Source organism: Grammomys surdaster, unplaced genomic scaffold (assembly GCF_004785775.1).
Source record: "Grammomys surdaster isolate TR1022 unplaced genomic scaffold, NIH_TR_1.0 125877, whole genome shotgun sequence".
NCBI lineage: Eukaryota > Metazoa > Chordata > Mammalia > Rodentia > Muridae > Grammomys > Grammomys surdaster.
The window spans coordinates 91,629-112,576 of NW_021620702.1; the positions used below are offsets into that span (position 1 = coordinate 91,629).

General features: G+C 44.2%; 2 protein-coding genes across 2 annotated transcripts; both read right to left on the reverse strand.

Annotated features, from left to right (window-relative positions):
- Nucleotides 1-239: 239 nt before the first annotated feature.
- Nucleotides 240-10,361, reverse strand: LOC114608170 (retinol dehydrogenase 16). The gene is made up of 4 exons (XM_028752136.1): nt 10,049-10,361; nt 1,887-2,145; nt 924-1,087; nt 240-457 (listed from the first exon to the last, which is right to left on the reverse strand). Exons 1-4 carry the CDS (start codon nt 10,359-10,361, stop codon nt 240-242), a joined length of 954 nt encoding a protein of 317 aa, XP_028607969.1.
- A 2,503-nt stretch (nt 10,362-12,864) lies between these two features.
- LOC114608162 (retinol dehydrogenase 7-like) lies at nt 12,865-19,778 on the reverse strand. Its single transcript, XM_028752126.1, has 5 exons — nt 19,466-19,778; nt 16,702-16,960; nt 14,981-15,144; nt 14,215-14,467; nt 12,865-13,566 (listed from the first exon to the last, which is right to left on the reverse strand). The coding sequence occupies exons 1-4, from the start codon at nt 19,776-19,778 to the stop codon at nt 14,250-14,252; spliced, it is 954 nt and encodes a 317-aa protein (XP_028607959.1). The 3' UTR covers nt 12,865-13,566; nt 14,215-14,249.
- Nucleotides 19,779-20,948: the final 1,170 nt, after the last annotated feature.

Here is a 20,948-nt window from a genome sequence, read left to right on the forward strand (position 1 = left end):
GCTCAGAGCCTGGGCAAGAGCAAACATGTTTATATCTGAATGACTTGGAAGAACTCTTTGGTTATTCCTTTGGTCAACATCAGTCTTGAGTATTATTACAGGAAAACTACTGGGATGAAGATTAAATCATAGAACCCCAGAGCAATGACCTCCCTCCTTTGACCCTCCTACTTTCTCCTAAAGATCTTCTCTCTTACACTGTACCTAAATCTTCCCAAGTATTCACATACGTAAAGACTTCAGAGAGCTTTCTCAGGCTTTGAAGAAGTCCAGTAGACAAGGGCATCCACAAGGGAGGTGGGCAGGTAACTCAAGGGGAGGTAGAAGAGCTTGGCATCCCATCCAGCTGAGTATCGGGTGCGAGGGTGACAGGCAGTCAGAGCGTGCTCCATGCAGTCAGTCACCAAAGACAGGTCCTTGTTGCACATCTGGTCCAATCCATTTAACTTTTTCAGATCTATGAAGAATGAGGAATGATTAAGGTGTTCATTCAGTTCCCACAACTCCTGTCTCATACCAGCCTAGAGGAGAACTTCTGTTTCCTAAGTGGGAGAATCCATGTGTATGAAACACAAGCCTAGACTGTCCCAGTTCCTCAGAACGACCACATACAATCTTCAAGAAAAATTGTGCACTCAGTCACCTGTATCTCAGCTCATGGAAAATACTGGTCTTATATCGCCTCCCATTCCTAACTTTGCTTACAGGCCCATGATCATGAGAGGATCTGAAGGAACAGAGCAGCATGTTATGAAAGACAAGAACTCCTTTCTTACCCTATACAAAAACTGTCCTCCACCACAAGGAAATAGGTCTAAACTACTGTTCTTTGAGAATAAAGAGAAAGGCATTAGAACTGCTAAAATTAGTAGGGGGTTAAGCATTCAATATTATATTAGCATTGGTCCTCAGAGCTCACTTACAGGATGCCAGGTATTTCTCGCCGTAGATCTCCCTGATTTCTGAGCTGGTCTGGTCCCACAACATCTGGATATTTGAGCTTAATCTGACACTACTGGTCACATCAGTTAAGAAAAAGCCTGGCTCTATAATAGCCACCTTCACCCCAAAATAGGAGAGCTCCCTCCTGCAAGACAGACAAATGTCAAGGCCTTCAGAGGTCTTTCAGTGAGAACATTTTAATAAGAGTACAGTAGCATGCCAAAAGGAGCCTGTGTTGAAAAAAAATGCCACACTCTTAGGGAAGAATATTCTGATAAGGGCCTCTGTGCTCTTGTATGTCACACTAAGTATTTGTTGTGTGTAGCTCACTGGCCTAAAACTGAACATTCTCGTCTATACCACTGTGTAAAACATTTCTCTTAGTAGTGCAGATGCAAAGAATTCTTGTCCTTCTCCAACTCATTTTCACCTCACTAGTAAGTCTACATCTGCCCCACATCTCTCCCAGGAAGCTCTCAGGACAGTTCTTCTCTATTTCCTCTCTCACTATCTTAGTTGCTATAGCCTTTAGGTCATGATAGAAACACATAGATTATCCTAGAATGTGTTCATTGTGGATTCTACATAGGCATGATGTCTATCGCTGGAGTTGAAAGAGGCATTCACCCCAATTTGAAAACATGCTCAGCATATAGATTTCAGGGGAATGGGTTCTTGACCCAAAACCCTCACAGTTCCAATCCTATCCCAGTGTTGTCCCCCAATGTCCTCCCTTCTCCATAAAAGGACAAAATGAACTCAACTCATGTCTTAGTCACGGCAACTTATAGAGACATGGAAAGGTGCTTCCAAGGGAATGCTTGGTGAGGGGAAGGAAAGAGAGACCCAAAATTCTAGTGTCCTCCCCATGATGGGGACTTTAAGAGTGTGACTAGATAAAAACCCTCTAAAAGCACCCCTTGAGTCCCCTTCCTTTACAGTACCTGAGGGAGTCTGAGAAGGCCTCTACACCATACTTGGAGATGCAGTAACCACCACCAATAGTGGACACTCGACCCACGACACTGGAGACATTGACCACACGGCCCCTCGCCTTCCTCACTAAGGGCAGCATGCTCAGCGTCACCTCGATCATGCCCAAAAGGTTCACATCCAGGATACTTGCAAAGTTCTGTTTGTTCATCCACTCATTGGGACCGGAAGGGACCGAGGTGCCAGCGTTGTTGACCAGGCCCCAGAGTCCTACAAACAGTGGGAAGACACCATCACAGCACACAGGTTTAATTATAGATGAAATGAAGATTCAACAAGGTAAGAACATTGTGGTGTGTTTAATGGACAATATGATACAATGAATAACAGCAGGGTATCCACAGGGTTGCCGAACTCACACTGGAGAGTGCTGAGTTACAGCATGGATACCTTCATCCTTTAAGACTTTGTGGTCCAGCTCTCTACCTGGGAATCAGCCAGCAGTCCCTTATCACTTCCTTTGTGTAAGAACAGGTGGCAAAAACGTGGCTCATTTTTGTTAATCTGGAGACCCTGAAAGTACATTTGTGATGTACAAGTTGAAGCCATCTCTAGAGATTTTATTCTCTTATTTGTTGTGATGGTTTGAATGGAAATGGCAGCCATAGGCTCATATATTTAAATACTTGTTCCTGAGAGTATGGCAGTACTGAAGAGGGATTAGGAGGTGTGGCCATGTTGGATTCTGTGACTCTGGGAGTGGACTATCTCAGAGTCTTACTCTTCTTGATACCTGTAGATATGGATGTAGTATCTCAGCTCTTTCTCTAGCACATGACTGCTGTGTAACCCACCACACTTCGTGACATAATAACATTCAAAAGCTTTAACCATATGCAAGCCCAAATGAAATGCTTCATCTATAGGTGTTACTGTGTTCATGGCATCAATTCGTAGAGATAGAATTCTGACTAAGAGAGTTGTATTTTCATATAACTCTGAGCAGATTACACCAGGATACCTGTATCTTTGAAGTACCCAAGAAAGGTAGTAATAAGAAAGAACTGGTTTCCATTAGCATTCCTTATGATAGTACTAGGAAGGGACAGTCATAAAAAAGAAGAGAAGGAAAAGAGGAAAACACAAAAGAGAAAAGAAAGAAAAGACAAAATTAATCTCTCAAGGAATTTTGGTTGGGAAACAAACAAATGGAAACTTGGTTGTGGCAGATTCGGAAAACAGAGATGTGCTTTTAGTCTCTGCTGAAGCCAGCCTTGAAATTAATAATAATCAATTCTCATTGTTGATAAATATCTATATTGGTGAAAATTAATATTGATCAGCTCTCAAGATTTGTCAGCATCAACATTTATAATCATCAATATTGTTCAAATCGCCTCAATGCTTACAAAACCCAATATATTTGCTGATTTTCTGAAAACTTATCACAAGCTAGAGTCATCAGAGAGGAAGGAGGCTCAGTTGAGGAAATGCCTCCATAATTTCCAGCTATAGAGCATTTTCTCCATTACTGATCTTCTAAGGAGCATCTAGTCCATTGTTGGTGGTGCCATCCATGGGCTGCTGCTCCTGGGTCTTATAAGAAAGCAGCCTCAGCAAGCCATGGAGAGAAAGCCACTAAGCAGCACCTATCCATGGCTTCTGCATCAGCTCCTGCATCCAGGTTCCTTCCCATTTTGAGTTGCTGTCCTGAGTTCCATTGCTGATGAACAGTGATGTGGTAGTGTAACCTAAATAAACCCTTTCTTAGAACAACTTACTTTTTGGTCATGATGTTTAGTTGCAACAAGAAAACTCCTACCTACAACACCCAGGGGGAAGATAAGGGAGGTAACAATCTTTGCTAATAACCATTAGGATAGGTTTTCCACTATCAATCTGAACACATGCTGCTCTCTTTACACCAACCCACAGATGACCCTCAATCATCCCTTTGGACTTTACATAATAGAACTTCAAAGAACATTCTGAAAGGCCTACAAATAAGCACCATCTCTCCATCATCAATTTCTGTGCAGGGTGAATGGGAGGCTAGTTGATGTTAAAATCTTGTTTCAAATAAGTCATTTGTATCCTTGGGTCAAAATCATATCTTGTGCTTCTATAGACACATAATCACTAATCAAGATTGGTTTTGTTCAGTTTTGAAAAACCATATAGTAAACTACTTCTGTAAAAGATACCTAAAGTACATACATGAAGGAATTTCAGGGAAGTCACCTAATGATGGTAGACATGACACCCCAAGTAGAAATCGAATGCTACCAAATAAAACCTTCACTGCCAGGATGGATCACATATTGTTCCCCCATCCCCAAAAAATAAAACCATAGAATAACACCTCTGTCTTAGTTGTGGTGTTAGTGCTGTGGACAGACACCATGACTAAGCCGACTCTCAGAAAACATTTAAGTGGGGCTTGCTACAACTTCAGACATTCAGTCCATTCTCATCAAGGTGGGAGCATGGCAGGATCCAGGCAAACATGGAAATGGAGGAGCTGAGAGTCCCACCTCTCCTTTAGAGGTACTTAAGAGAAGAATGTCTTCCAGGCAGCTAGGATGAGGTTATTAAATCCCAGGCCCACAGTGGCACACCTACTCCACAAGGGCTACACCTCCAAATAGTGCCACTCACTGAGCTAGGCATACTCAAACCACCACAACCTCCAAACTTTCACTACAAGCTTCCCTAAAGACTGCTATCTGCTCTCTAAACCTGATGGTACAACTATTTAGCTGTGGTGGTTTGAATATACTAGCCCAGTGATTGCCACTATTAGGAGGTATGGCCTTGTTGGAAGAAGTGTATCACTGTAGGCACAGGCTTTAAGATACTCATCCTAGATCCCTAGAAGCCAGTCTTCTCCTGTTTGCCTCTGAACAAGATGGAGAACTCTCAGCTCATCCTACACCATGACTATCTAGATAATTACAATGTTTTGCCTTGATAGTAGAATTAAGATCTTACCCTGTAAGCCAACCCCAATTAAATGTTGTCCTTCTATGAGTTGTCTTGGTCATGGTGTCTGTTCATACCAGTAACCCTAACTAAGACAGAAATTCGTACCAAGACTATGGTATTGTGATAGGCCTGACCATGCTGTTGTGTGAAAGAATGTGGATTTGGGGACTTTGGATTTGGAAAGCAGTGGAATGCTTTAAGAGGGGATTAATGATTAATGGCCTATCTTTGTAAGAATATGAGAGAATTTTTTGCTAAATGTGATTTGAACTATGGAGGCCTGGCTCTAAACGTTTAAGAGGAGAAGGATGTTAATATGTGACTGAGAGACTTCTTTTGTGATATTTTGGTATAGAATGTGGCTGCTTTTAACACTTCCCTGAAGAGTCTACCTGAGTCTAAGGTAAAGTGATTTATATTAATTCCACTGACAATGAAGTCTCAACAAAGCCCAAGAGGGACTTTCTTCTCTGGTTAATTTTCATGAGGAGCAAATTAGGCAAGAATACAAGCAAAGAAAGGAAAAACATAAACTGTATTTTCCAAGGATTAGAGGAACACCGGGAAGTGAAATGAAGGTGAATTCTGTGTCCAGGGATATAAACAGGTTAAGGAAGTAGTGACTTTGTGGAAAGATTCCACCAAGCTAAGCATACAGTTAACGTGTTTGCCATTGAACAAGGAATAGTTATATGATATTAGGTGTTATCATTACTTGGTTACTGTTTTCATTTAGATTTTATATATGGACTGAACTACAATACAGAAATGAAAGGCATAGGTTTTTGATCTGAATCTTGAGGAACAGTGGCCCTGAAAAGCTCAGGCCTAGTCAAGTTAGTATATGCCTTTGGACCTTGAACTCTGTGTCAAGCAGATCTCTGAGTTCAATGCCAGCCTGAGACAGAGCAAGTTCTAGGTGATGAAAAGCTTAAATTCCAAGATCCAGGACAGGCAAGGTTGAAACATGAGGAAACTGGAAAACAGAAAGCTCATAATAGAATATGGGGGCCATGTTCCAGGCCCAGTAAGCAGCAGAACTCAGTAGCTTCGGCCATCTGGTTCTGGCTATAGAGTCAAGAATTGAAGGGACTACTGGGACAACTGATGATGGTTAGCTTCAGCTAAGAAATTAGTGATAATTAAGAAGAGAGCAGCATCACTGAGGTGAAATCTTCTGGGAAGTGGTTCTTGAGAGCACAAAGAAGCTGGGTTCCAGAGAAGACTAAGGTTGTACCTCATTCTGCAGCTACACTTGGTAGTGTACATGAATCACCCACAGAGAACAGCTGAGAGTTGGCACTGTGAGAGGCTAGGGAAGGTCATAGGTGAAGGTACAGTCTCAATGACAGTTAATGACCCAAGACTAAAGTGTCATGCAATGAACTCGAGGCTTGGCACAATTAAGAGAGCCTATGAGTGGCTATTGGTGAAGCCTTGTTGCAGCAGAAGACACAAGTGTGTTAGAGATGCCAGAACCATAGGATGATCACCAAGAACAGCAGCAGCAGTGGAGTAGAGTCAACCAGAGCCTAGAGTTCTACAGAGGGCAGAGCTTCAGATGTGACTCAAGTCCTTCAGAAGAGCACAGAAGATCATGGATGGATCAAAGACATTGGAAAAGCTTTAATGTTGGGGTTACCTTGGAGACCTCAAGATGTTCAAGTTGCCAGAGTCATAGGATATCTGCTGAGGAAAACTGCTAATAGGAAGTAGAACCATCCCATGAGAAAGAAGTTTGTTGCAGAAAAAAAAAAAAAAAAGATGCAGAAGGAGTTGGAGATCTGAAGTTGGCATTGATATCAGATGCTGAGATGCACAGTTTGTTGTTTGCCCAGCTGTTTTCTTGTACAGCTTTGAGGTCTACAGTTTAGAGAGAACATAAATCTCAGAAGACACTTTGAACTATGGACTTTTAACATTATGGAGACTGTTACACACTATTGTGACTTATGAAGTTGGATTCAATGTATTTTGCATTATAATATGTTTAGGTATGGCCCCCACAGACTCATGTGTTTGAACAAGCCTGTGGAGGTCAGGGAGGACAATGCAGTGCTTTGTATAGACTTGACCCAGGGAAGGGCACTCTTAGGGAATGTGGCCTTGCTGCAATTGGTGTGGCCTTGTTGCAGGAAGTGTGACACTGTGGGAATAGGCTTGAATACCCACATCCTAGCTCCCTGAAGCCATTCCTTTTTGGCTTCCCTTCAGAATAAGATGTAGAACTCTCAGCTCCTCCTACCTGCGTATTGCCATGCTCCTAACTTGATGATAATGGACTGAATGTCTGAACCTGTTAGCCAGCCCAAATTAAATGCTGTCTTTCTACGAGTTGCCTTGGTCATGGTGTCTCTTCACAATAGTAAAACATTAAGTCAATAGCTGTAGTCCATACTGTCTGATGTCATCCAACTGAGAGAAGGGAAGCTGGTGCCCAATTAAAACCTTCACTGCTACTAATTAGCATTCAAGGGGCCAGAAGATATACTGGACATTCCCAGAGAAGAAAGGCAATCATTACTATTACCCAACCTCAAGCCCTATGATCTTTTACAGTGACCTAACTTCAAGGTATATGATGCAATAAAGGCACCAATGTCATGGGGGACACTTAACACTTTTCATTAGATTGAAGGTAGGCTTTCTGAGTTGGAATCCATAATGACACTACTAGAGTGGCCAAGAACCTGAGACTAGATAAGTCATGGTTCTATGGGAAAACTAAATATTATTATTTTTCTAAGGGAACACATAGTAACAAAACTCTTAATGCATATTACCGGCAACATTCAAAGTCCAGTGACTTGATCAATCTCCATCTGGAGAACATGCCTTGCAAAAGACAAGAATAAACACAGAGACACACAAGTGGCCAATGTGTAGACAGGGAGAGACATCAGTCCTAAACGGGAAGTCTTCATCATGCCTCTCCCTTCAAGGATCAGACATCTATGAGGATGAGGAGGCAGAAACATGTTAAGAGCCAGAGGTGATGGGTGACTCCAAGGAGACTGTCTTCCTGACACAACAGGACTGCTGCTCACATGAACTCACAGAGACTGTGGAAGCACACATAAGACCTGCACAGTCAAAAGGGGACAGTGACCCAGCACTGAGGAGGGAAAGTGGACACATGGTCTAACCTCTAAGCAAGAAGCTATTTGTAACTGATAACTGCTGTCCAAAGCAAGAACAGTTTTCTGCACTGTAATGTCAATGGTGTCTTGGAGGCATTTTATTGTGCACTGTGTGAAGATTCAAAAGCTGATTTCTGTGCCCACTGCATCTGGTTACAGTCCTTATTCAGAGGATATCCAGGGGCAATCTTGTTCAAACACAAGCTTTCCAATTGTTCCCTCTAGTGTTATTAAGAGACCTCAACAAACAATGACTGAACAGGGGAGAAAACATGGCTGGACTTCTCCCAGCCAGGGCAGAGAGCTGTCGAGGAGGAAGTATGCAGTAGCTACCTGTAAATAGTCTAGGAGACACCATAAGAAAACACCTGGAGCAGAGAAAGTCTAAAATTGTAAGTATCTCCATTATTTGGTCTGGAGGCTTGGCAGATTATTTTCGAGGATTGAAATAGAGTAATATTGCTCAGTAATTCTGCCCTTTAGGCATGTTAAATAAATAACTTAGTCCAGTCTCAGTTATTTAAGAGTTATCTGAGTAAGAAGCAAACTGTAACCCTCTCACTATAAAGGCACACACAGAGCTTTACACCCAATAGTGGTTGTATTTCCACAAAATAAACTCCATGAAATTTTGGGAGGAAAGGGGAGCCAGCATTTTTTCACAGTCATTTGTGCTGGCTTTTTTGCTTATTTCTTTTTGCTTGCTTTTGTTGCTATTGTTTTTTTTTCTTTGTTTGTTTGTTTGTTTGTTTATGTGACTTTTCCTTAAGTGGTTTTTATTTTGTTTTTGTTTTTTCAGACAGAGAGAAGGAGAGACAGAAAGAATATGAACTTGAGTGACTGGGACATGGGGAGATCTGTGAAGAGGTGGGGAAAGGGAAACATGATTGAAATGTTTTCATGAAAAAATGTAATAATAATATGCACAACAAATACTTTAATTCTAGGATTCCAAAATACACATGCTTGCAGACTCAGAATAGACTAGAAGTATCACAAGATAGTTCTTAGGATAATAAAACAAGTTGTCCTAAAATGGTATGGTGGCCATTTCTGGCGATGCCAACAGGAAGGAGCTGAGGAACAGGTTCATCAGATGGTGATCAGGTCCATACTAGAACCCTGCCTCAAAAACATGAGCCAAAAGAACACAAAGGAACCAAACAATAAACAGTTGCAATGCTTGCTAAGTGAAATAAGACTTGGTTAAGGGTCAAGTTATTTTACTTCACTGAAAGTTATTACTGTAATTAATGTTCTTTGAGTGGTAATGTGGTCAAAAAGCTTACATTTTTAAAGTGGAAAGAAAGCACATACAGTAAACATACAGGTCAAAGTGTTACTACTTTTTATCCACTGAATCATACACTAGTTGTAGTTTGACATAACTGGAGTTTAGAACAATAACTGTTTCCAACTCATTTTTATTTAAATTTATCTTTTAAATAATAATACAAATAGTGGAAAGAAAGACAAAAGGAGAAAGAGATTGATAAGCTCTGTGTGTTTCTGTGTGTGTGTGTGTGTGTGTGTGTCTGTTTCTGTGTAAAAGAGAGAGACTACTTACTAGCTTTTTCTCTCCTAAGGCATTCCTTGACATTGAGCTTAAGCATGGCAATAATTTTGGCTCTCCCTGTAAAGGTGCACAGGTAGTACATAAGAACATATTGCAGAACTGAGAAAGCAGGTGCACTCTGGCCCATGACCTTGACATAGAGACCAGGCCCCAGAAACCGAGAGTTCTTCCTCCACACTGTCTCTAACCTAGATTCACAGCCAACAATTCAGTCTTTCTACATACAAAGTCAAAGAGGACAGAGAATAATTTGGACATAAAAACTTCCCAAGGCACCAGCTGATCAAAGAATACAGATCTTGGAGGATTCAGTGTAGAGGGAAGAGGACAGACTGGTGTGCAGGAGAGGGACAGACTCTGCAGTGACTCCAACGCCACCATGACCCCACCAGGAGTCATGTCAGGGCTACACAAGCCTTCCCTCCACACACAGAGAGAAAACCAAGAACACAGACAGGAATCTCAATGGTACCTCTGTTCCCAACACGCTCCTTCACCCACTGAGTGGCTGTCACAATACTCTCTGACTTGGTGACATCAAGGATCACTGTCTCCAGCCTCTCAGATGTCTTGCTCCTCAGCTGCTCGGCTCCCTCCTCTGTCAGACAGGCAGCCAGCACCCTCATGCTTCTCCTGTCCAGCTGTCTAGCCAGCAGGTTCCCAAAGCCTGAGTCACAGCCGGTGATGAAGACATACTTGTCACGGAGATGGCTCACCACCTTCCTCTCCCTGAACAAGCGCAGGAGTGTCCACAGGCCCACCAGTGCCACCAGGTAGAGCCACATGGCAATTAGAAGTCAAGAAGAGAGAGATACCCTGAGTCAAAATGAGCCTGGAAGCCTCACACAGGCAGGCGTAGGCATCTAGAACTCCAGCCTCTGGGGTGAAGTCCTCTGCATTTCTTATAATTAGTGATGCCTCACATCTCTGGTCTTTGACCTGCTCTTGAACAGCAGACATTTAATGCCTTTTGGCTCTCCCTATCTCTCTGCCAAGTAAAACTCCACTGACTGTCCAGTAACACACGCCTATTCTCTTAGGATTGTTGCTTCCTGGACTCATGTGGAAATACATGTGTATGTCATTACACAAGTCCCGTGGTCCAGTCCCAGGTCACCTTGTGTCTCTGCATCCTGAACTCGGGAGCCACAAGCCAGGATGTTGTGAACATAGTGAGAATCTATTGGTAACATGCAGTTGGACTCAGGACAACTACAGGAGAGGACATGGAGAGCAGATGCCCTCCTAATACAGCAGCTCCTGGGAAGATAGAAGGGCAGGCCCCACACAGGGAAGGCTGACTTCAAAGGAACACAAGGTAATGGGCCTGAGACCCCAGACACATCATGACTCGCAGAACTGATGTGGGGAAGGAAATGACTTTACTCTCACAAGTGGCCTTTCTCCTGGCTGCCTGGATTAAAGCAGACCTGAGCACAGATTTCTTGAGCTGTGACCTCCATGACTGCCCTTGACTCAACTGAGCCAGGATTTCTTACTTAATTTCCCAGAGTGTCTTGCTCAGAGCCTCAGAAGTAGTGTTTCGTGCTTTACATATGGCTCCTGGCTCTGAAGAATGCCTGACTGACTCTCTGATTCCAGCTCAAAATAAACCTGGTGCCTTCCTTCAGGAATGATGTCATATTTCTCTTACCTGAAACTTCCACAACTTTCTGTTCCAATCTGTAACATATCTGACGCACTGACTCTGTCCTCTCAAAAACTATGCTTCTATCAGGAAAGGCCCCAACATGGGATACATTACAGCTCTGCCTTTAGGCCTGGGCCTTGGTTGTCAGTAGGGAGTGACCTGTGAATCTGGAATTGGGTCACTCTCTCTCCAAGGGTGTCCCTCCAGTAGACCCCTCCTGTGTCTGCTCTGCATTTACACTGCTATTTCTTCTCCCCTGTGCCTGATCCTGTATGTCTTACTGCTGCTATCCTTGTCCTCCTGCCTCCACTCCTGTCCCTCCTCCTGATCCTGCAAAAATTACTAGGACATTCTTCATGTGGCTGTCATCACCCAACAGGTCCTTAAAATCCTAGCTCTGAATTGCATCTCCCAAAATGTAATGCTGGATTTTTTTTTTTTTTTTTTTTTTTGTCCAAAGTACACGCAGACATTGCTGCTCGTAGATCTTGTATCCGTTCAACAATGAGTTCTCTAGAGCCATCCTTCTATGGTCATTTCCAAGTTCTCTCCCTATAGTCCTATCCTTATCAACCCTGACAAGAACATGCACTCTTATTGGATTAGGGTTTTATGGAACACAGAAGGATCTAGATCTAGCCCTGGAATTTCTGGATAAAGTCAGGAAGAGTGAGTAAATGAACATGACTCTGTTGCAGTAGGCAGAAAGCTGAAAAGAAAGCCTCAGAGACACCTCCCTGATTCATGGAAGTTCCTCGGTCCATCCATCCCTCCTGAGATTCTCACACAAGCCAAATAATGGTGCCCAGCTACTCCTCTTCCCTGTACTGGGCAGGGTGGGTTGGTCTCATTCCGGGCCAGACCCTGTGAATGCCCAACACTGAAGCTCTTCTTATCTCTAGGCTGTTCTGATCTGTTCATGTAGATGGGAACTGAGCCATCTACTGGGATCAGGTGTCTAGCTCAGTCCAGGGGGAAGCACTTTCTCCCAAAAGGCAATACACCCAAACCTAACTTTTCTTCCTCATGCAAAAAGGGGAGAGGTGGAGCCTTGAATCAGTGCTGCAAAGGGTGGAAACAGACCCACTGTTAACCCTGTTTCTAGACTTGACCATATGCAGCCTCTACTCAGTCTTAACTGGAGAACCAGAAATGAAAGGTTATTGTGTTCTAATGGCTGAGGATCTAGGGTTGGAGACATGGGACTGGGGTGTGTACAGTGTGGTCCTCATGCATAGATAATTGAGATAGCCTCTTGTGACAGCCAGAGTCCCTCTCAGACACATCTGAGTACACTGTGGTTTTCCCTAGTGCAGAAACCTGGTTGAGGAGAAAAGGAGGCTCCTCCAGGGATGTGGCATGCAGCCTTGGACCACCTTACAGTGTACTTCCTGCTGATTACACGCTGTTCAGTCTCATGATGCTTTTGAGCCTCTACCCATGCTTAGTGCCATAGATCTGGCCTGGGTGAGCCCCTTTCCCCTGTGGAGCCAGCACAATGCTCTAGAGAATACTTAGATTGATGTAACCTCCTGACCAGCCTCCTCACAGGCTACAATGTGCAGAGATGCTGATATGTTCCTATAGTGTGATTTGTGCAATGATGAAGATAGTAGAAATAGAGTTTACAAGGTCATGGTCAACCTGTCGTGTAGTGAGACATCTCAAAACAAACAAACAAACAAACCAAAAGAAATAAAAACTAAAATATAAATATATGTTTTGTAGAAATAAGTCAACCATTAAGAGTATTTACTGCTCTTCTGAAGAACCCAAATTCATTTTCTGACACCCAAATTGTATGGCTGAAAACTTCTTGTAACCAGTGGCCTTCATCTTCCTTCTCACCTCTGAGGGTCCTCCCACACATGAAACATACAAGTACACACACACGTATGCTCAAAGGTCCTAAAACAATCATTTCAAAATAACACAAGTTAATGGAGGACCATACACATGTTACAGTAGAGGAATTTCTATTTTCATTAATCCAGAAATTGTTGTTTATTTACAAGTTTCTCCTGTGGCCCCTGGACCCCACATTTCTACCGAGAGAAGAGGAGTCAGGCATCTATGGAAGTCCCTCCCCAGGGCAAGTCTGTACTGAGTCCAGGATTCTCTGTCTCTTCCACACATGCTTTCCCTGCTCAGCCTACTCTTGAGATTCCCAACCTAGCAGCAGGCAGAGCCAGGTCTCAGAGGTCACGGCAAGGTCAGCACCCTGGCTCTTTGGCAAAAATGTTGTCCGTAAAATGAAAAGCATAGTTGAGAAGAACACTCTGTACATGGTGCTGGAGGAGTATGGCAATGGCACTGAGGGAGGGTTCATGAGAAGTGGCCTGGGACAAGAACAGAAAATCAGAAGGGCTTTGTTGTGGTTGTCAGATAGTAAGTCTTATATGAAGGAATGGTCACTTAATGGATCTGCTGGGAAGGCATGGTCACTTAGTGTGTCTTCAGGAAGAGATGAACAGTTAGTGAGTTTGTATGGAAGGGATGGTCACTTAGTGAGTCTGCAGGAAGGGATGGTCACTTAATGAGTCTACAGGGAATTCATGATCACGGAGTGGTTCTACAGGAAGGGATGGACACTTAGTGAGTCTGAGGGAAAAGATGGCCACTAAGTGAGTCTGTAGAAAAGATATGGTCACTTGGTGATCCTGCAGGGAGAGATTGTCTTTAGGGAAGGGAGTGGTAAAGCTGAGGCCTACAGGTAAATCCTGTCCATGGACTTGCTGGTCCCAACCTCCTCATTTGTGTGGATCCTCATGGTAGGCCATGATGCTCAGAGCCTGGCCAACAGGCAGCTCTTTTATATCTGAATCCCTTGGGAGAATTATTTGTCTATTTCTTTGGTCACCATTAGTCTTGAGTAATATCACAGGAAACTTAGTGGAATGAAGAGTGTGAACTAATAACACCAAAATAATGACCGACCTCCCTCGACCCTCCTATATTCCCTATGAATTCCCTCCCTTACACAGTACCTCCATATCACCAACTATACACATAGGTAAAGACTTCAGAGAGCTTTCTCAGGCTTTGGAGAAGTCCAGTAGACCAGGGTATCCACAAGAGAGGTGGGCAGGTAGCTCAAGGGGAGGTAGAAGAGCTTGGCATCCCACCCAGCTGAGTATCGGGTGCGAGGGTGACAGGCAGTCAGAGCGTGCTCCATGCAGTCAGTTACCAAAGACAGGTCAGAGTTGCACGTGTCATCCATCATTTTTAGCCGTGTCAGATCTATGCAGAATGAGAAATGTTTCAGGTGGTCATTCAGCTCCCACCACTCCTATCTGACACCAGCATGGAGGAGAACTTCTACTCTCTGTGTGCATGAAACCGTGTCTCTGAATCCCTGAAGCCATGTCCAAGCCTACCCTTCACAGTTCCTTGGAAGGACCACAACCAAGCCACTAGGAAGAGCCATGAATACAGAGCCTGCTATGCTTCTCTTGAGATCAATATGTCATCTCCCCAGTAGCTGGGAAAAACCCAAGCTCATGGAAAACACTGCTTCCTGTATCTGTTTTAGCTCTGATCTCTTGATAATGAGGGTTTTATATAAACCGAAGCCTCATGTCTAGCTGTCAGGATCCCTGTATGTGGTGAGGTGCCCACCTGCTATGGGAAGGAGGGCTATACATGCTTATTTTGAGAAGTAACACTTAGTGGGGGGGGGGGACTGCTGGCAACACTAACAATAGATTCGCAATTCTAGGCTCAGGTTGGCTTTGCTCCCCCAAATCCACTCACGAGATGATAAAAACTTCTCGCCATAGATCTTTTTGACTTCCGAGCCGGCCTTGTCCCAGGTCATCTTGGTGTTTGATGACAGCCTGTCACTACTTGTCACACAAGTCTTGAAACCTCCAGGCTCTATAATAGCCACCTTCACTCCAAAGTAGGAGAGCTCCCTCCTGCAAGGCAGACAGATGTCAAGGACTTCAGAGGTCTCTCAGTGAGAACACTTTAATAAGAGTAGAGTAGCATGCCAACAGGAGCCTGTGGTGAGGAAAGGCCACACCCTTTGGATCTGGGATGTGCAGGAAATGGCGAAGGATCTTGTGATAAGGCTATCACCTGTGTGCTTTTGAATGTCACACAAGTATTTGGCATGTGCATCTCACTGGCCTAAAGCTAGACTCCAGGTAAAACTTCTCAATGAATTCCAGATAAAACGGCTCCCCATCCTTGCCCAAGTTACCTCCTCCTCACTCTTGGTTTTACAGCTTCTCCAAATCCATCCCAGGAAGCTTATAGGCCAGCTCCCCTCTGGATCCTGTTGGTATTTCCTAGAGCCTCTGATCACAGTTGGCCTGTACTCTGCAGCTGACAGGTTACCTAACCCAAATGACTCAACTTCTTCTATCCGCCTTGACAAGTTCAGAATACACATCCTTGCCCATGGCCCTCAGATTCCTATGAGCCTGCTTGTGCTCAGTTCCTCAGCCTCCTGCCTGTGTCGCCTGACTTATTCTTTTGTTAAGTAGAGGCCGACAGCTTTCTCTATCAGTTAATATTCACACAGAGCCTAAAGTGAATGGATTTTCCCAACAGCCTTCCTAATGAGGCTTCTAAGTTTCTGTTTTGACCCTTACCATAGGATCCAAAGTCTGATAACTACACTCTCACCAGTGGCTAACTGGAGATAACCACTCCAAAGGATGGCCACAGTACCCTACCCCCCTGACCCCAGACTTGCATGTTGCTAGAATTTTTAAGGTCAGAGGGAGAACTTTGCTGTAATTCTACAATATTGACTGTGGACTCTTGTGAGTCTGGAAAGTACCTACTGGACTGAATGAGATGCACAGTCTACCTCAAGGACATCCTCAAGTTGAACATCACTAAAGGTTAAGGGTCAAGACTCTGTCCAAATTACTTCAGGTCCAACACTAACTCAAAAACAATGTTCCAATTGTACGTTTTCCTCCAGACTATTAACTGTCCTCACCAGGCATGGTAGGACACACCTTTAATTCCAGCACTCATTAGATGAATCTGTATGAGCTTGAGGCCAGCCTGGTCTACCTAGTGAATTCCTGGACAGCCAAGATTACATTGTGAGACCATGTCTTAAACAAACAAACAAATAAGCAAAAAGAATACTGAACTCATGCCTCAGTCCTGCCCCAGCCATAGACATGAGAAGGTATTTCTCACTGTCCAATGATCATCCAATGATGTATTTTCCAATGATTGTGTACCTCCAATGAAGGGAAGGTAAGAGAATCCACAAACCAGGATAGGCTTTTCTATTTATTTATTTTTTTAAAGATAGATTTCATTATAGATAGTTGTGAGCTACTATGTGGTTCCTGGGACTTGAACTCAGGACCTCAGGAAGAGTAGTCAATTCTCTTTACCTCTGAGCTATCTCTCCAGTCTCATTATGTGAACTTAAAGACTGTGATTAAATAAAAAAAAAAAACTCTATCAAAGCTCCCCTCAGGTACCCCTTTCCCTTCCAGTACCTGAGGGAGTCCGAGAAGGCCTCTACACCGTACTTGGAGATGCAGTAACCACCACCAAAGAAAGACACTCGACCCAAGACACTGGAGACATTGACCACTCGGCCCCTCGCCTTCCTTACTAAGGGCAGCATGTTCAGTGTCACTTCGATCATGCCCAACAGGTTCACATCCAGTACAGTTGCAAAGTCCTGTTTGCTCAGCCACTCATTGGGACCAGATGGTAAGGAGATGCCAGCATTGTTGACCAGGCCCCAGAGTCCTGGGGACAGTGGGAAGAGACAGTCACACAACACAGGTTTAATTATGGATGAAATGCACATTCAACAAGGTAAGACCACTGTGACACGTGTTTACTGGACAATAGGATGCAATGAGTAAGAACGGGGTATCCACAGGGCTTGGGAACACGCGCCAGAGAGTGCTGACTCATAGCATGGATACCTTCATCCTTTAAGTCTTCCTGGCCCAGTTTTCTACCTGGGAAGCAACATGTAGTCCCTTCTCACTGAATTTAAGAACAGACGTTGAAGACATGGCCACCTTTGGAAACCATGAAACTGTTTTCCAGGTTGATGCCACCCTTGCAGAGATTTACTCTTTCAGCAGTATCTTCAGAGTTCTCTGAGCAGTTCCACACAGTGCTGCCTCCAGGGGAAAGGGTCTGGAGCTATACCTAAGGAGCTAAGCCTCCTTAGACCTGAGTTTGAGTCCACAAACCACCTTAAAGACTAGAATGGTGGCTTGCTTGTAATCCCAGAACTGGGGAAGTCCAAACAGGAGCCTACTAGCCCAATGGCTTAGATAAATCTGTGAATCCCAGGAGGGAGATCTTTTCTTAAAAAAAAAAAAAAAACAACTAAGTAAACAAAAACGGCATAAAACCAAACCAACTAGATAGCGCCCTCACCTGAGGGTGTCTTCAGGCCCACGCACCTTGACACATCCAGCATTGATACTGAGAAACTTGTGTGAGGTGCTTACAAAATACAAGGCTGACCTGAAGGAGCAGGCAACGCTAGAGCACAGCCCCACCCTCTACCTCAGAAAGCAGCCCTCTTTCTTTCCACTCACCCACAGGACACAGCCCTGTGTCTGTTTAGTCACTAAGCTACAGGTCCTCAGCAGCCACCTGGGAAGTGCTATGGCCCTCAACAGCACCTCCTCACTTTTGCCGAACGTGCGGGATCAGCCAGGGGCTACATGACTTAAGGCAATTGTACTGCTTGTTAACTTAGAAAAATTGGCTCAAAAGCTATGTGCCCTGTCAGCCCAAAATCATACCTCACCCTTCTAGAGATATAAACTGTTTAACCAAGACACTTTACTCTTAGGATCCTAAAACACGCTTACTAAAACTGCTTACAAGAATACTGCTTATAGCCAGGCAGTGGAGGCACACGCCTTTAATCCCAGCACTTGGGAGGCAGAGGCAGGTGGATTTCTGAGTTAGAGTCCAGCCTGGTCTACAGAGTGAGTTCCAGGACAGCCAGGGCTACACAGAGAAACCCTGTCGGGAAAAACAAAAACAAAAGCAAACAAACAAACAAACAAACAAAAAAAGGGTACTGCTTATGATCATAAATGTAGGAAACAAGTTGGGGATGGCAGCATATACCTACAATCCCCATACAAAGGATTGTGAGTTCAAGTCAAGCTCTGGATCGAGACCCTGTCTCAAGCTAGGCAGTAGTGGCACACACCTTTAATTCCTGCACTCCATAGGCAGAGGCAGGTAGACCTTGGAGTTAGAGGCAAGCCTGGTCTACATAGTGAGTTCTAGAACAGTTTGGGCTACACAGAGAAACCCTGTCTTACAAATTAAAAAACAAAAAAAAAAACAAAAAAAAACAAAAAACAAAAAAAAACAAGCGAAAGTAAACATACTATGTTTATGTACCAAACAGTTGACGCTTCTGACTCCAAGGTCAAATTAGTGGGGCTTTGTTAAAAGTTAGGATTTTCTAGTTCGTTAAATATTATCATTCAAAGAAATGTTATTGAGGTGGTAAAAAATCCTCACCTTTTTTAAAGTGAAAAGACTGTATTCATTTCAATGTGTACAGGTCAAAGTGCTACCAGTTTTTATCCACTGAGTGGCGAATTACAGGTTGTGAATTACAGGTTAACTGCTCTTCTGTTCTCTAGTGTTTTTGAACAATGACTATGGTTTCTATTTATTCTCAGATCCCTTTAAACCACTCTGTTCTTTTTTTTTCTCACTACTAACATATTCAAAGAGGAGCAACCCCCACTTACCCAAACCCACCTTGGGAGGATTTACTCTCCCAAGTCTATCCTTAAGCTGGTCTGCCCTGCTCTGTACATAGTTCTGTCTCCTTCCCTTCACAGAGGACACAGCTGACAGGTAAGAACAGGAATGCTGCTGACTCGGGAGATCCACCCCAGCATGGCTGCAGAGGTCCTACACACAAGACACAGGACCAAATCCCATCCTCTGCTCCAGAAGGGACCCTGCACTAACCTGGCACTCAGCACCCGACAATCTAGATTTTCTGTGTAGAAAAGATGACAGAGTAGAGACAGGGATGTGAGAGGGTAAGTCCTCACCAGGGCACCTTCTTACCAAGGCCACAGGACTTGGGAAACAGAAGATAGGGGCTGGAAAGAGACAGTGTTCAGGTGATGTGCTGAGTTACTTCAGGGCCCTCAAACCCCACTAAGGATCTGGTCAGGGAGTATGGAGGGGAGGGCCCCTTCAAACAGGGAGACAAACCAACAACACAGACAGGAATCTCAATGGTACCTCTGTTCCCAACACGCTCTTTCACCCACTGAGTGGCTGCCACAATACTCTCTGTCTTGGTGACATCGAGGATCACTGTCTCCAGCCTCTCAGATGTCTTGCTCCTCAGCTGCTCGGCTCCCTTCTCAGTCAGACATGCAGCCAGCACCCTCATGCCTTTCCTGTCCAGCTGTCTGGCCAGCAGGTTTCCAAAGCCGGAGTCACAGCCCGTGATGAAGACATACTTGTCATGGAGATGGCTCACCACCTTCCTCTCCCTGAACAAGCGCAGGAGTGTCCACAGGCCCACCAGTGCCACCAGGTAGAGCCACATGGCTTGCACAGCTGCTATCTGGACAAAATGAGCCTGCCCTGTTTTCAGACGAGAGAAATAGAAATGCAAGACTGTGGTAGGCAGCGTAGCCTACAGGCTTCTGGCAAGCGTGACTGTTGCTCCTCTCTGATCCTCTTTCTCTAGACCTTTCTCCTCCTCCTCCTCCTCCTCCTCCTCCTCCTCCTCCTCCTCTTCTTCTTCTTCTTCTTCTTCTTCTTCTTCTTCTTCTTCTTCTTCTAAGTCCTGCTCCACTCCTCCAGCCCTCAGGTTGATTTTCTGTGCTGATAAGCAAATGCCCTTGGGCACCTCCTACTTTAAAAAAAAAAAAAAAAAACACCTCTCTAATTGGACCACTCCCTTCTGCCCTCTTATGCACGGGAGATCCTTCTAAGCCTAATGACTCATGGCCCACATGAATCAAGGTCCAGGCTCAGACTCTGTGTGCCCGTGGCTCCGTCTGAGCATAGGGAGAATGAATGCTATTGCAAATGTAGCCTTGGACTCTAGATAAATTTACAATGAAATTTGTTTCTCAACATTCATTTTCTCAGTAGACTAAATCACTGTCATTCTTTGTAGGACCACAAGAAAGGTCACAGGAGAGACTACCTTCCTATAATAATACTTGTCTGAGAACTGGGGAGTGAAGGTCATGAAATGTGGCTTCTGACCTCAAAGATAAACTCATCTGGTTTGCTTTTCATTGCCGAGATAAACACTATGACCAGAGCAACCTGTGGAGCAAAGTGTTTATTTAATTCACCGTTTATGGTCTATCATGAAGGAACTTGGAGGCAGAAACTGAAGCAGAGGCCTTGGAAGAACACTTTTGATTGGCTTTCCATAGCTCACCCAGCCTGCTTTCTTATTCCACAGCCGTGGGTGGTACCACCTGCAGTGAGCTGGGTCCTCCCATTTCAATCACTAGTCAAGAAAGTGTCCTACAGACAATCTGACGATAGCATTTTCTCAGGTGTGGCTCCTCGGCCCAGATAACTCTAGCTTGTGTCAAGTTGACATAGAACTACCCAGGACCTAAAACAGGAAAGGAAGGTGAGGGGTCTGGGAATGCCCATGAATAAAATTCCCAGAACTACTGGCAGAGGAATGACTTGTATAAACCCTTCCTCGACTGTATGGGTTTAGCTTGACATGACTGAGCCATACTGA